The 15,660-nt window shown below is 56.5% G+C and overlaps 1 protein-coding gene across 2 annotated transcripts in view; it reads left to right on the plus strand.

Moving 5' to 3' along the window:
* ACSBG1 (acyl-CoA synthetase bubblegum family member 1) overlaps window positions 1–15,660 on the plus strand; it is a 39,069-nt gene that overhangs the window by 4,674 nt on the left and 18,735 nt on the right. Inside the window, exons 2-3 of one of the 2 annotated variants that reach the window (XM_059371379.1) lie at window positions 11,553–11,651; window positions 12,575–12,672. In XM_059371379.1, coding sequence (XP_059227362.1) covers window positions 11,553–11,651; window positions 12,575–12,672 — 197 coding nt within the window. The remainder of the gene's footprint in view (window positions 1–11,552; window positions 11,652–12,574; window positions 12,673–15,660) is intronic. The other variant, XM_059371380.1, reaches the window with a different exon arrangement.

A 15,660-nucleotide genomic window follows, 5' to 3' on the forward strand; every position in this document is an offset into this window, starting at 1 on the left:
TCCTCGGAGTCGGGTCGTGCCGTCCGCGCTGGCGTGCTCCGCCATCCCGCATCTCTGCCGGTGCTGGGAGCACTGTTCTTCGCGAGCCACTCTGCGGGGTGAGTGGTGGAGTCTCCCTGGGGGTTTGGTGTTCGTTGCCCTGCTAATGGGGTTGAGCCTGCTTCCAAGTGCCGACGGGCCGTTTCTCCACATTCTGTTGTGAGGTCTGTTCACATCTCCAGCCCATTTCGTAACTGCACTTAGCCCTTTTGCTCTTGTTTGTCGAGATTCTTTCTACGTTCTGGACATCAGCCCCTCATTAGATACAGGGCGTGCCAATATTTTCTCCCACCTTATGGCTTATTTTCCCTTTTGCAATGCTGTCTTGATGAAAAAACGTCTTCTATTTGATAAAATAGTCTCCTTGGGGCGCCTGGGTGGCTCGGTGGGTTAAGCCGCTGCCTTCGGCTCAGGTCACAATCTCAGGGCCCTGGGATCAAGTCCCGCATCGGGCTCACTGCTCAGCGGGGAGCCTGCTTCCCCTTCTCTCACCACCTGCCTCTCTGCCTGATTGTGATCTCTCTCTCTGTCAAATAAATAAATAATATCTTTTTTTTTTTCTTTTATGGTTGGAGACACTGATCATTTTAGCTTTTACATTGATGTATATGATCTGTGTCAAATTAATATTTTTCCACACATTGATTCAAGTGCCCTTTGTCAAAAATATTTTTTTTTCACTATTAAGCTGCCAAGTCTCCTTTGTAAAAAAAAAAAAAAAAAAGAAAGAAAGAAAGAAAAAGAAAAAAAATCATTTGACCATATGCGTGTGGGCCTTTTTCTGGACTTTCTTCCCGGAGCCAGTCTTCCATCTTGATGTTCCTACCATATTGTCTCCTTTGCCCTGGCTGCATTGTAAGTCTTAAAACCAGGCAGTTTTGGTCCCCCTTGTGGTTCTTTCCTCCTGCTTGGGCAACGGCCAGTGCCGTTGGCGGCCTCTAAGTTGTTCTAGGACTCTTGCCTCCGGATTCTGTGCAATGGCCACCTCTGGGTGTGCGCTGAGCTAGTGACTCATCTCTAACAAGTGGAGAATCGCAGAAGCCGTGGGATTTCGCTTCAGAAGTTGGGTCACAAAAGGCTCATGCTTTCACCTTCATTTTCTTGCTCGTTCTGAGGGAGAGGCCCCTGTGGCAAGGGCCGAGGGAGACCTCTGGCCAAGAACGAGAGAGCTGAGGCCCTCAGCCCAATGATCTGCCAGGGACCAAACACGAGCAAAGACAGGAGTAAGCTTGGAAGCCGGTCCTCCCCCAGTCAAACCTCCAGATGAGACACAGCCTGGAGGACAGTTTGACTGTGGCCTGTGCGAAGCTTCGAGCCAGAGGCAACTGCAAAGCCACACCAGACTCCTGACCCACGGCAGCTCTGAGGTTATCAGTGCTTAAGTGACTGCATTTTAGGATGCTTGTTATGTAACGATAAATGACTAACACACTCACTGCTTTGTGTCCACACACAAAATTTAGAATCATCTTGTCAGTCTCTGCAGAAAAAGGCCGTTGGAACTTTGATAGGGAATGAGGGAGACTCTTCTGATCCATGAACATAGTCTGTATTTTCATTTATTTAGGTCTCTGATTCCTCTTATCTGTGATTTGTAATTTTCAGTGTAGATTTCTTGCACACTTTTTCTTCCATTTGTTCCTAAAAATTGTATGGCTTTTGATGCTATGTAAATGTATTTCACACTTAATTGTCCAACATTTATTGTTGGTAGATAGTAAAACAATTGATTTTTTAAATTATTGACCTTTGTGATCTTACTAAATTCTTTTATTAATTCTAGTAACTTTTTGGGGAGGCCCTCCCTAGGATTTTTTATTTGCAAAGTTTTGTTATCTGTTAATAAAGATAGCTGTATGCTGTATTTCTTCCTTTCCAGTCATTATGTCTTTAAGTTTTCTTATCTTATCGCACGGGCTAGAACCTCCAATGGAACTTATGTAGAGGGGACATCCTTCCCTGTTCCTGACATCATTGGCATTTCCAGTGTCCTTCATTCCTATCTGGAGATTTATGGTCCTGGTGCAATCCCCGTCAGCCTCAAACCAATAACGATTATTTATTATTTTTCATGGTTTCCATGGGTCACAAGCAGCTTAGCAGAGGGGCTCTGACTCAGGGTCTCTGGAGGTCATAGTCAAGGTATCAGTCAGCCAGGTGCCAGATATCTGGACTTGGAGGACCTGCTGAAAACTGTATTTGTTTCCTGTGGACATTGTGACAGGTCACCACAAACCTGGTGGCTTCAGACAGCAGACATTTATTCTGAAGTTCTGGAAGTCACACTTTCATGGGGCTCAAGTCAAGGTGTCCGCAGGGTTGTGACCCCCTCCAGAGGCTCTCAGAGAGATTCTGTCCCTCAGCTACCCATCGTCCAGCATTTGTCCTTGACCTGGGGCTTCACCACTCCAATCTCTGCTTCTGTGGTCACACGGACTGTCTCCTATGTGTGTCTCCCTCTGCCTGGCTCTTGTAAGCATACAGGGGACTGCGGTTAGGGCCCACCTGGAGGGTCCAGGTCAATCTCCCTGTCTTAAGATCCTTAATTTAATCATGTCCGCAAAATTCCCTTTTGTCATATAAGGTAATAGTCACAGGTTCCAGAGACTAAGAGATGGATATTTTGGGGGGACAGTTTTTAATTTACCACATTGGTTGTTGGCCAAAGACTTTAATTATGCCAGTGGACCTCTCTGTCGGCTTCTTGAGAGATAACGCCCAGAAGAAGCAAATCTATAGAGTAAGAGTAGGTTAACAGTTGCTTAGGGTTGGGGGGCTTGAGTCGAAATGGAAGGTAACTGCTAAGAGGTTCAGGGTTTCTTCTGGAGATGACAAAAATGTTCTCAAAATGACCATGATGATGACGGCACAACTGTGAAAATATTAAAAATTATTGAATTTTACAGTTCAAATGGTTGCTTCTTCTGGACATTTTATGTCAGTGAACTCGTGTATCATCTACCGTGAAAGGCTTCTTTCACTAATCCTGCTTTCGTGATTCAGCCACGTCGTGCTGTGTGGCCGTGCTCGTTCAGTGGATGGCCAGCTCACATTCCAGTGCAGGGAAGCGCCCCATTCTGCTCGCCCTCTCACCAGCTGGAGGACATTTGGGTTGTTTTCACTCAATGGCCGCAGTTCATGACGCTGCCAGGAACACATGCTCAGGGATTTATCAGGACATGTTTGTATTTCCCTCAGGTGTCTATGTGGGGGTAGAGCCGCTGGGTCATAGGAGGACTCTGAGGACCCGCCAGACTGTTCCCTATGGTGGCTACACCCCCCCCCCCGAGTCCCCAGCAGCCGTGTGCAGGGGCTCTGATGCCTCCCACCCACTCAGCCACTCAGCACTCCTCCTCATCTCTCCGACTACAGCCGTCCAGGAGCGGGATGGATTGTCTCCTGGTTTTGATTTCCTGACGGCTGGCTGTGCTGAGCGCCCCTGCGTGTAGCTGTTGTCCACCCGTGCATCTTGCAGAAATGTCCACTGAAACACTTTGCCTGGTTTTAATCAGGTTACTTGTCATCTTGTTGAGTTGTAAGGGTTCTTTGTATATTCTGCATGTAATTCTCTTAGCAGAAATATAATTTGCAAATGTTTTCTCCCATTTTGCAGGTTATCTCTTTGCTTTATTGATGCTGTCCTTGAAGCACAAGAAGGCTTAATTTTGATGTAGTCCAATTTATGTGTTTTTCTCTTGCTGCTTCTGCTCTTGACATCGTGTCTCAGAAGGCTGTGCCTAACCCCAGGCCTCATAGACTTCGATTTTCTTCTAATGGTTAAAGTTTTAGCTCTTACTGTTAAGACTTTGACTTTAATTTTTTTGAGTATGGTGGGGTCCAACTTCATTCTTCTGCATGTGGATATCCAGCTGTCCCAGAGCTATTTGTTGAAAAGACTATTTTTCCCCTACCGAATGGTCTTGGTGACCTCGTTGGAAACCAGTAGACAGTATATGCAAACTTGAGTTCTGGACTCCATGTTCTGCTCCCTTTATCCACACACGTATCCTTGCACTGCACTGCGTTGTCTAAATGACTATAGATGTGTAGTGTGGTTTGAAATCAAGAGGTGTGAATCCTTCAGCTTTGCTCTTTTTCAATATTGTTTTGACTATTCTGGGGCTTTTGAATTTTCATAGAAACTTTAGACCAGCTTGTTGATTTCTGAAAACTAAGTCATCTGGGATTTTGATAGGGATTATGTTGACCTGTAGATCAGTTTGGTGGGGGGCGGGGGTGGAATTGTCATCTTAATATTAAATCTCTTGATCTTAAGATGACTTTCCATTTGTTTAGATCTTAATTTCTTTCAACAATGTTTTGTTATGTTTAATTTTTAAAAACCTTTTTTTCTCCCTATTCTTTTGATTGAATAATTTCTACTGTTCTGTCTTCAAGTTCACAACGTTTTTCTGATGGTCTCAAATCTGCTGTTAAATCTCATCTGCTGGGCTTTTCATTCAGAGATTGTACTTCCCTTATACTTTCCATTATACTTTTCCGTTATTCATCAATGATGTCGCTATTTTTTCTTTCAATCATCAAACATGTGTTAGGAACTGCGTTAAAGTCCTGGCACGCTCATCTCAACATCTGTGTCAGATCCAAGTTTGTTTCTGTTGACTGCCTTTTCCCCTCAATTTTGGCTCAAATTTCTTGCTTTTTCGGATGTCTGGTCATTTTTTGTTACATGCTAGATATTGTTATGATAGGTTGGGAGTATGTTGATTCAAAGGGTTTAAATCTGCAGGAGCGTCAGCTGGTGGGTTTAAATCTGCAGGGCTCTGCCTTTCTGAGTCAGTCACTCCTAAGAGTTCCCATGTTGCTGGCTGTGTGCAGCGGCCCCAGAGCCTGGCAGACACCCAGCCACGTTCGGGCAGTGTGTACGGTGCTTGAGAGTTTGAAGTCTGGAGTCAGACTACCTGGCTTTGAATCCCAAATATTCTGATCACCAGCTGCATCAGCTTCAGCACTTCAGCTCTCTGTGCTTCCATAACCCGTATGATGCAGATTAGAATTCAGTACCTACTTCACAAGACTGTGGGTATAATTGAGTGACTTTGCACATGTAAAACGACTGGAGCAGCACCTGCCATATGCTAAGGGCTCAGGACATGTTAGTTTGAACTTTTAAAAAAGTGAAATGAGGGGCACCTGGGTGGCTCAGTGGGTTAAGCCTCTGCCTTCGGCTCAGGTCATGATCTCAGGGTCCTGGGATAGAGTCATGTATCGGGCTCTCTGCTTGGTGGGAAGCCAGCTTCCCCCTCTCCCACTCCTCCTGCTTGTGTTCCCTCCCTCGCTCTTTGTCAAATAAATAAATAAAATCTTTTAAAAGAAGAAAAAGAAGAAGAAGAAGAGCAGTGGACACTAGTGACAGGGACAGGAAGTGCCCTCGTCGGCCGTCTGAGGGCTGCCTCTTTTCACGTCTGTACAAGGTGTAGAGAGAACAGCCTGACATGTGGAGCCACATAAATGCTAGCTACCGGCTATTTACATAAAATTATTATTTCTGCCGGCTTTCCCTCTGCCCCCTCTGGGCTAGGGGCCTGGTAACACCCAATCTGGCAGCCTTGTCCCTGCCCGAGGCAGCTGAATTCCGGCCCAGATGCCAGATCACCCTTCACCGGTGCAAGGCGGGCCCAGAGAGGACCAAGGACTCACCCACGATCACCCATCCGGGGCAGGCCCCAAGCTAGAAGCCACAGGGCTCAGTGTCCAGAACACTTTGTCTTGGGCAGGACGGGAATGCCTCCCGGCTCAGTCTGGGTTTTGCAAGAGAGCCTGACGATGGACAAGTTCATCCCCATGCAAGCCTGTGAGCTTTGTCCCGACAGGGCTGGAGACTCTGGGTGTGGCCAGAGCTGGGTTAGAACCCAGCTGGCCGGCCTCACCCAACATGGCAGAAGCCAAGCACGCCACTCCCCAAACACACCTCTGTGGGGGCCTTGCCCTGGGGACTCAGTCCCCAGGTGCCTGCCACAAATATGTTCCTTCTAGTGGGTGTGGCAAACTTGGCTTAGACCACTCGTGCCCTGGGTCCCCCAGGAGCTGGTCTGTCACGGGGTCTCAGCTGCCTCCCCTCGGAACACATCCTTCGTCTCTGGCCAAATAGACGCATCCTGTCTCCTTGCCAACTGTCTCCTTTAATTTCGCTGCGCCGGCCCCCCACCCAGCCTGGGTTTGGTGCCCCAGTGACCCTGAATGCTCCTCCATTCACGGACGGTCCCCGGACTGCCGTCACCTCTCAGCCTTCGAGGCACGAGCCAGGCTGGCTGGCTCCCTCGGCCCCCAGACCCCCCACACAGGGGAGGTACTGAACCACTCCCTGAGGTAGAAGGGGGAATCCTCTTGGTGCTGTCAGTCCTGGGGAAGGGTCAGATCATTTCCAAGGAATATGGGCTTCATTAGAATTTTTACTTCATGGTAGACGGTTATGCTTAACAAAACAACACCCAGCCTCTAGACTGCATGCTCTGGGAGGGGGTTAGCTAGAGCGGCTCCAGAGGGTCCCTCCCAGAGGGCTTCCTGGAGGAGAGGAGGAGTCTGGAGAACAGGAGGCAGGCCAGTTTGTGGATTTTGCAAGGGGATGGAAAGTGAAGACGATATATCTCCCAAGCCACCCTGATCCCAGAAGGAGCCTCTCGGCCTCCTCGTCTGTTTAGGAACTGCTGTAGATCCAGCTGTCCGGGGGGGTGCCGAGGCCTGGGCATGGGGTAGCTGCCAGCCCTTGAACGGAGGCGATCTCTGATGCCATCCCCCACCCCACCCACAGCCATGCCCAGCGCCAACTCTAATCATTAACACCACCAGCGCGGAGCCCTCGGCCCTCAGCGGGCATCATCCATGTCCTGGGGACAGAGGAGGCCTGCATTCCTTCCTGGGGTTCGTGGGGGCTGGGAACCCTTTCAAAGCACGGATGGGGGGGTGAGGAGGGGGCTTCTGGCAGGTTCTCAAAGGAGCACCTAACCCATGGGAGGCTCAGGGCTAGTGCCCCAGACCCAAACTGTCAGGGTGTCCTGAAGCCGCTGTGGGCGTGCATGGCGAGGAAAAGGGAACTTGAAGGAACTGGAATTTGGTGAAAGGCAGAATTTTCTTGAAGTTGGTCCACTGGCATTGGCATACCAGCTTCCTGGGGCCGTCTGGGGGGTATCTGCCATCTGACTGGGTTCAGGCCCTTGGAACAACCGGTGTCCTGCCCCTGGACCCTCCGAAGGGACTTACAATGCCCTCAACACCCAGCGGGGCTCTGCATGTCTTCACCTCCCCCAGAGGCAGTCCAGATCCTGAAGCCGTAGCTTGCAAGTGATGAGTAAAGGTGGGGACCTCCCGGGCTGGAAGGGCAGCTGGGAGGAGTTTCCAAGGAGCGGGGTCCTGGTGTTCGAAGGTTTGGGCTTGATGTGACAATCCTGCCAAGTCCCGGGGGGGAGAAGCAGAGGGGGCACAAGAGGGCAAAAGGGCACAGGGCAGGACGCTGGCTGCCGCGGCACAGGGACCCTCCCAAGGCAGAGGTGAGGGAGCAGGGGACTGTTTCATGACGCAGAGGATGAGTAAATGTAGCACCCATTGTGTCCTGGTTCACGGAGACCCGGGGTCCCATCCCTGTTCTGCCTCTGGCTGGGCACACGACGTCGACCCCGTCCCAGGCTCTCCAGACCTCTGTGCTGCCTCGCCCAGAGCTCGGAGCTCTCCACGAAGCCTCCGCTGCAGGGCTGGGAGACTGCAAGGGGAAGGCACACCGGGGCTGCTGGACACCGGGCGTGCATTTAGTACAGAAAAGTTAAAAAGTCAAAACCAAACCAAAAGTCAAGCTTGTACCCTGCCGCTGGGGCCCGGGTCGGCTTCAGGAGCAGTGCCCAGCCGAGGGCGGCACCAGCAGACTGGCTCCCCAACCCACACCGGCGGGGCCCTCTTCCTCGCCTGTTCCCCGTCCTCTTGTGTAAGGCTCGCAGGTGGGCAGCTGGGCCTGTGCCAGGTGGGTCAGAGGTGTCTGGGGACACACCTCACCCACAGCCCCGGGGCAGGCTGGGGCGGGTCCCCACGCATGCCCGGCCCCCCTGCCTCATTACCTGGAGCTCAGGCAGCACCAGCTCCCACACTGGGAGCCTTAGCCGGCGGCGCGCAGGGAACGCCGAGCCCTGTCCCTGCCTCTGCCTCGGGGAGGCAGGTAAGCCCCCTGTGGGGCTGGACCTGGGGCTGCCTCCACGGGGTTTTCGGCCCGGAACCTGGGATCCTGAGAGAGCCGCGGGGGTCCAACCGACCTTTGAGGTGAGACAGGCCATATGGACTAAGGAGAAGCAGGGGCATGGACCACCGTGGGGGGGGGGTCAGAGAGGCCCCGAGGAAGCGGCTCTCTGCCGGGCTGGTGAGCCTGGCTTCCGCCGCCGCGGCGGGGACAGTGGGATCTGGAGGAGGAGCTGCTCCTCTCCCAGCCCGGGCCTTTTAGGATTCGGGGAATGTCTGGGCAAGGCCCTGAACTGGAAATCCTCTGCTGAGTTTCCGGAGATAAGGTCTCCCGCTTGCACTCCGGGCGGAGAGAGGTGGGAACGGGAAGAGGAATAGGGAAGGCAGCCAGGGCGGGTGGCGGGAGGCGCAGGAGTCCCGGGGACCCGGTGGGTTTGCTCGTCCTGGTCAGCGCCGCCTGGCCCTGGGAAGAGAAACTGGAGCCCGAAGGCGAATCAGTGCTGTTCTCGATACAATCAGGTGTGTGGGCTCAGCAGGCGGCAGACTACAGTCAGGTGCCCGGCCCCAGGAGCCGGTGAGTCCTGCCTAGCAGGGAGGGCACCCGCGTCCTCACCCAGCCGGGCCGCGGGCCGTGACGCACGCTGTGTCTCTGTTGCAGGGCGGTTTGGTGGAGCGAGGCCTCTCTGGGGCTGATGCGTCCCCTGAGGTCCCCACTCTCTCCTGGGGGAGCTCGAGGGGCACAGCCGCCCCACGGGGACCACGCCAGAGATGCTCCTGCTCAGGTCTGCCAGCTCCGCCCTGAGGACCGTGTAAGGAACCAGGACCCCACCCTCCTGCCAGAGACAGTCCCCGCACAGCACAGCACGGCACCTGGACCCCCAGGCCTGGGCTTGGCACCTTTCTTTCCGCTGAGTCACCCTCCCAATCCCATCAAAGAACTTTCTCCTCCTTTCTCCCGGGAAGACCCCTGGCAGCCCCCCAGCAATACGGGAGAGCGGCTGAGCGCACGAGGCACTTTGCAGGGTCCCATAGCCTCACCACAGATGCAGGGCTGGCCCAGGACCCCGAGGCTCAGAGAGGGACGGTGACTTGCCCAGGGTCACACAGCCAGCGGAGCTGAGCCCAGACAGGCCGGTTCTGATGAACCTTAGAAAGCATTTCTTGAACACATGTTGCATATGGCACAGTGGCTTGGCTGTTGAAAGTGGAAAGGGAAGAGCAAACGAGTAGCGAGGAGGCGGACCCCCATCCAGGAGGGGCTCCCATGGAAAGCCAGGGTTCCTCTTGGCTTGCGGGTCTCACACATGGTGATAACTCGGGATGCTTACTGAGCTCCAGCTGTGTACCTCAGGGCCTCTCAAGACCGGAGGACAGACAGACTCATGGAGCTTACCAAGTTGCGAGTGGCCTTCAAGGCCCAAACCGGAGTGTCCAAAGGCCGTGAGAGTGAGAAGGTGTTGGGAGCAATCCCTGAGGGCTTCCTGAAGGAGGAGCTGAATGAGGCCCAGTAAGCTCTGTCTTCATAGGGTTCGCTTCAGCTCCTGGGGCAGGACAGGAGACAGAGGAGAGTTGACCAGAGACGGTTGAGAGAGGAAGTGCGGGCTCTCACAGCCCCCTCTGCCTGTCCCACAAACCTCGAATATACCTTCAGTATATTACCACACATCAGCCCTTCAAGAGCTTCCTCGCCCCAGGGCGACCGGGCCGCTGCTAAGGACATTTGGTTTCTGTGCCGGCGGCGTGAGGCCAGGTGCTGATGGGGTGCGTGCGCGCAGGAGGGGGTCTAGCTTGCCAGAGGGACAGGAATACTGTGTTCGTCCGTTCCCTTGGACAGGCTCTGGTCATGATCACGGTGGACCCACCTCGCCTGCTGGTCCCTTGCCGGACCCCGGGGCTGCCCAGAGCAGCAGCAGGAGTCCAAGGGCCCCCGTGCGTGGGAGGGTCAGAGCCGTCCCAGTGGCTGCCTTCAGAGGACGCTGTGGAAGCCGGGTCCCCAGGCAGAAGAGGCTGGTTCGGTGCGCTTGGCTCTCCCAGCCCCCAGGACGGCTGCAGACAGGCCAGCAAAATGGGGGCGAGGTGGGGCTGGAGCCCGTCCCGGTAGCGGCAGGAGCAGGAGTGAGGAGGACCACTGGAGCCTCCACTGCGGCACCCCCGCCCGGACACGGGGCAGTGGCCACACAGGGAGGGCTTGGCCCCTGTATCACACAGCATGGCTCCCTTCCCTTCCGTGCTTCGAGCGGGCCAGGACGTCAGGGAGGTCCTGCAAAATCTGTTTCCGAAGGGGTTGGGCGAGGGTGACAACCCCTTCCAGGGGCCAAGATCCAGCAAGGGCAAGGCCACGCCTTCCTCGCCCAGGAGACAGGACGCTGCCCTCTCCCAACAAGGCATTCAGCATTCTGCAGGCTCTGGGCCATGCGCAGGGGGAGCGAGGTGTCCCCGTCACAATCCCCCAGGACGGAGCTGGACGGCAGCGCGTCTGAGCCGCCAGAGCCCGGCCCATGCGTGGGGCTGCCAGGTGCTCGGGAAAGGGCCCCACACAGAAGCAGAAACCGGAAGCTCTATCAGGTGCAGGACAGGCTGTCTGTACCCTTGGTGGTGGGCATTTTTTTTTTTTTTTTAGGATTTTATTTATTTATTTGACAGAGATCATAGGCAGGCCGAGAGAGAAGAAGGGAAGCAGGCTCCCCGCTGAGCAGAGAGCCCGATACGGGGCTCGATCCCAGGACCCTGGGATCACGACCTGAGCGGAAGGCAGAGGCTTAACCCACTGAGCCACCCAGGCACTTCAGTGGTGGGCATTTAAAGCAGACTGTGCCGGTGGTGGGCAGCCTACACGAATCTGGCCGTGGGGAGTCCAGAGGCCCGTCGCTGTAGGCCCCGGGTTTGCCCCTAGGGTGGCCTCACCCGCCCTTTGAGGACACGGCCAGGAGAGTGTGGGCCCCGTACCAAGTTCACCGTGCCTGCTCAGGAGCTCCCAACGGGGGACCCTCGGCCCGTGCCTGTGCATGTCCCGCATCCACCCACTATTTGCGGTGTCTGTGCCCAGAGTTCGGGGGCCTTTTGGTACCAGCATGGCTGTCTCTGTCCCAAAGCAGACGCAGCATCCACTCTGTGACCCGAGAGGGTAATGGTGGTGGCCAATGACCCAAAGTCAGCAGGAAAAGTCCCACGTGCTCAGACCCTCCTAGCACAGGGGCCCCTGGCCCCAGACAGAGGGGACTTGCTCACAAAGTTCCCAGGAAGGGGACCACCTTGGCCCCCACCCAGCCCCCTCTTTCCTGGCCCCTCCCTTCATAACCTCCTGATGTCTTTCGCTTTAAAACCTATCCCAGGTTCTTAAGCAGACTGCTGCCAGGTGGGCCTGGGTGCGTTCAGAAACTTAGTTTGAACCTGCAGAACCAGCAAGGAGTAAGGCCGAATGTGACAAGCAGGTAACTGGTGCAACAGCCTGGGAAATGGGCAAGGATGGGACCAGCCCCACCCTGACAGACAGACGAGACTCCCTGGAGCCAGGGTCCTGCCCTCAGGGCTGCCATGACCAGCTACACAGGTTGCACACTGCACAAATCCAGTAGGCTCTGTTTACATACTGATGCGTGTGAAATATGCCCCTGGAGCTGAGTGAGGTTATAGCCCTGGTTGACCCTGGTGCGTGTACTGAACTCCATCCACTCATCACCCAGGACACTGAGGTCTGGCCAGTTGAACCCTGAGGAGGAATGGTGCTGAGGTTCTGTCGATTGACAACAGAGACCCCATAACCCCTTAGGCCGTCCAGCTGGAAATGGAGATCCATTGTCCACAGCCACCATGCCTGAGCCCCAGATCTCTCTCGCCCCACACCTGTCCTCTCCCTGGAGGAGTAGGCGAGGGTCTCCCCACAGGTGCCCCAGGGGCGGGGAGGTCCTTGCTGGGGCCCGCACGGGACGCGTGGAAGCCCTAGGAATGTCCTCAGCTCCAGTCTGAGCTTGTAAGCATGAGTGTGTCCGACGCCTGAGGCCCAGGGGTCTGGGCGTGAGCAGGAGGGGCTCTCATGAAGTCGTGCCCAGAATCGGCCAGTGCTGGACCCCCACCCAGCCTTTCCTTGTCCAGATGGGGACACTGAGTCCAGACAGAGCTGTGCCCTTGCCCAGAGTCACACTATCCAGAGCAGAGCAGGGCTGAGCGCTGAGAAACCACGGTGGGGGGCTGGGGGGGGCGAGGTCAGCCCTGCAGCTGCTGCGCTCTTGTCCCCAACCCCCACCGGGAGGCAGGGACGCCCGTGTCACTCCCGGTGCCCAGATGTGTGCTGGGCGAGCACCAGGAAGCCAGGCTGGGCCCGAGGGTCTCACGTTGTTTCTCCCCTCCCCGCCAGCTCCCTGACTGATGCGCGGAAGCTCTCCAAGGAGTCCCTAAGCTGTGCTCTCACGCTCTCATCCCCGGAGGAGAAGGACGCCCAGCTGGATGGCTCAGGTGAGCCGGGGGGTGGTGGGGGGACCGCGGGCTGTGCCGGGGTGCTGGGGGACTGCGGCAGAGCCCGGGCAGAGGCGAGCTCGGGGAGCCACAGGACGAGACTTTGGGGGCCGGATCTGGTGGAAATCCTGCTGGTCGCCACGTCCCCAGGAGCCCCATCACACCCCTTTTCTTATGGCCACGTCAGGGCCCAGCACGAGAGAAGGCAGTGACTGGTGGGGAGGACAGAGACAGGGGGGCGGCCGGGGACTCTAGACGGTTCGAGGTCCCGAGGAGCAGCCTGGATGCCTGGGGTGTGGGGCCGCCGGGGCCTGGAAGGGGGCGGAGTCTGTGGGAGGCTCGCAAAGACCTTCTCCCACAGCTGCCCAGGGAGGGCGCAGAGCTATCATTTATCCCGAAGAGTCATCCCAATGACAGTAGCCACGTAGCTTCGCTCATTTTTATTGGCTGTGTGACAACATTGTAGCAGAAGCGCAGGTCGGAGGTAAACAGAACCAGGAAGCGCCTGGTGCGCAGATGGCCGTCTCCAGGTCCTGCGCGGTCCCTGGGGCAGTGCCGTCCTGTGTCACCTGCCCCTGAGCTCCTGGGAGCAGCCAGGCGTGACCCCGAGGCTGCCCCCTTGCGTGGGTGTTGGGGTGCAGGCTTTTGAACTCGGGGCATCTTTTGCAGAATGTTCTTAAATTTGGGTCTGCCTGGTGTCTTCCTCGTGCTCAGACTAGGTCTGGGATTTGGGGAGCAAGTGGAACTAGCTGGGGAGGCCATTTCTTTCTTTCTTTCTTTTTTTTTTTTTAAGATTTTATTTATTTATTTGAGAGTTGGAGAGAGATCCCAAGTAGGCAGAGCGGCAGGCGGGGGATGGGGTGGGGGCAGGCCTCCTGCTGAGCAGAGAGCCCGATGCAGGGCTGGATCCCAGGACCCTGAGATCATGACCTGAGCCGAAGGCAGAAGCTTTATTCACTGAGCCACCCAGGCGCCCTTGGGAGGCCATTTCTTCTGGTCTCCGCACAGGACCGAGGGGAGGGCAGAGCCAGCAACAAGTGGAGGGGAAGCCCGGGCCCCCTCCCCCAGATTTCTTCCGGCTGGGCTTTCCGGGTCGGAGGACTGAGGAGTGTCAAGGCAAAGTCACCATGTGTGCTAGAAGAGATGCCAAGAGGCGTAAGGAGAGCATACGCCTCGGGGCAGAGGCGATGTTGGCAGGGCCAGGGGTGCTGTCCGGCCCGTCGGGAGCCCCACAGGCCCGGCATGTGGGTTGTGCTCTGCCAGCCTTCCTGTACAGCCCCAGGGCCTCTGGGGTGTGGCCACAGTGGGATCCGAGTCCCGCAGGGACCGAGTGCCCGCCACGCGCCCGCCTGGTGCCGGGGCCGGGCCCTCTTGCTCTCGGGACTGCCCAGCAAGTCCCAGCTCTGTGGAGCGTGCAGTAGACGTTTTGTCTGGGCCCGGAGCTGTCGTGTCTGATGTTGTTTCGGAGTATAGGGGAGGTTGATGGGGTCAAGAAAGAACCCTTGAAATTTCTTGGGTGCAAAATGTGGTCGTATTAAAGCTCGGCGACAGGCCCCGTGGGCAGAAAGAGCCGCCCCAGGGCTGAGAGGCTGATGGTCCGTTTGTGCCCGTGGCCCAGAGCTGCCCCTGCCTGTCCCGCCACCCCCACCCCACCACGACTGAGGGGGCGCGTGTTCAAACCCGGGGAAGGAGGGGGAAGTAGCCTTGCAGCTGTCTGTCCAAAAGCGCTCTCCATAGGACTGGGAGACGGTCGTGGGGAGGGGCTGGGGGGGCGGGGGGTTCAGTCCTCCTTCTCCACCCGCCTGCCCCGGAGAACACGGGGTGCATGCTCAGCTTTGTGCCGAGGGGTTCGCCGTCCCGCATGTTACCTTCAGAGAGCGGCGTGGAGCTCATTCCCACGTGACAGAGGAAACCAGGCTCCGAGAGGTTCTGTGACGGTCTCGTCACGCCGCTAGTAGGACGTGGAAGTCTTCACAGGCCACGCTGCGTCTTGGGGCCCCGGGGAGCATGGCCCCCTCTGGGCCCACCAGCCCCCACCTCCCTTCCAGTTCTCCTCTGAGCCGCAGCTCCCCTGGGGAGTTCAGGGGAGTCTTGTTTTCCCGTCACTTACCACCGGGGCCTCTGTGAGTTCCCAGAAGCAGGAGGGCCCTCGAGCCCCTGTCCCCAGGCCAGGCTCTGAGCTGGGAGGCAGGCCCCCTGAGTCGGGCCTGCGAGCTGCTGGAGTCTGGCTTCCACACAAAGGCAGCCGTGTGCCAGGCCCTGGAGATGCAGTTCTTTCTAGTTCTTTTCAGCGGAGCATGAACTCCAGCTGGAGCAGGGCAAGGCCAAGACCATGGGAAGGGGAGGGGGTCCAGGGAGAGCAGCTGCTCAGGAGGGGACCGGCAGAGGGGCTGGCCAGAGCCGGGTCCCCACGCCCACTCTTCTGGAGGACTCCCACACCCCCGGGGAGCTCTGAGCCCCATGAGGCCTGTGGTTGGGTCGAGGGCTGTACGGGGCCTCCTTGTACGGCTGCTCTTGGCTGGGAGGAGGCAGATACCACCCTGGTCCTGGGACGCTCACAGCCTGAGGCAGGGGAGCCCCCACCCCACGGTCACTTCTGCCTCTGGCGGGGGAGAGGTGGGGAAGGACAGACGTCCCCGAGAACAGGGCAGGTGCATGCAGGCAGCGCCTGAGCAGTGGGAACCTCAGCCTCACCAGCCTGGAAGAGAGGGGACCCTTGTGCGAACTTCCCTGACCACGGGTCCAGCTCTGTGGAGCGTGCAGTAGACGTTTTGTCTGGGCCCGGAGCTGTCGTGTCTGATGTTGTTTCGGAGTATAGGGGAGGTTGATGGGGTCAAGAAAGAACCCTTGAAATTTCTTGGGTGCAAAATGTGGTCGTATTAAAGCTCGGCGACAGGCCCCGTGGGCAGAAAGAGCCGCCCCAGGGCTGAGAGGCTGATGGTCCGTTTGTGCCCGTGGCCCAGAGCTGCCCCTGCCTGTCCCGCCACC

Source organism: Mustela nigripes, chromosome 13 (assembly GCF_022355385.1).
Source record: "Mustela nigripes isolate SB6536 chromosome 13, MUSNIG.SB6536, whole genome shotgun sequence".
NCBI classification, from domain to species: Eukaryota; Metazoa; Chordata; class Mammalia; order Carnivora; family Mustelidae; genus Mustela; species Mustela nigripes.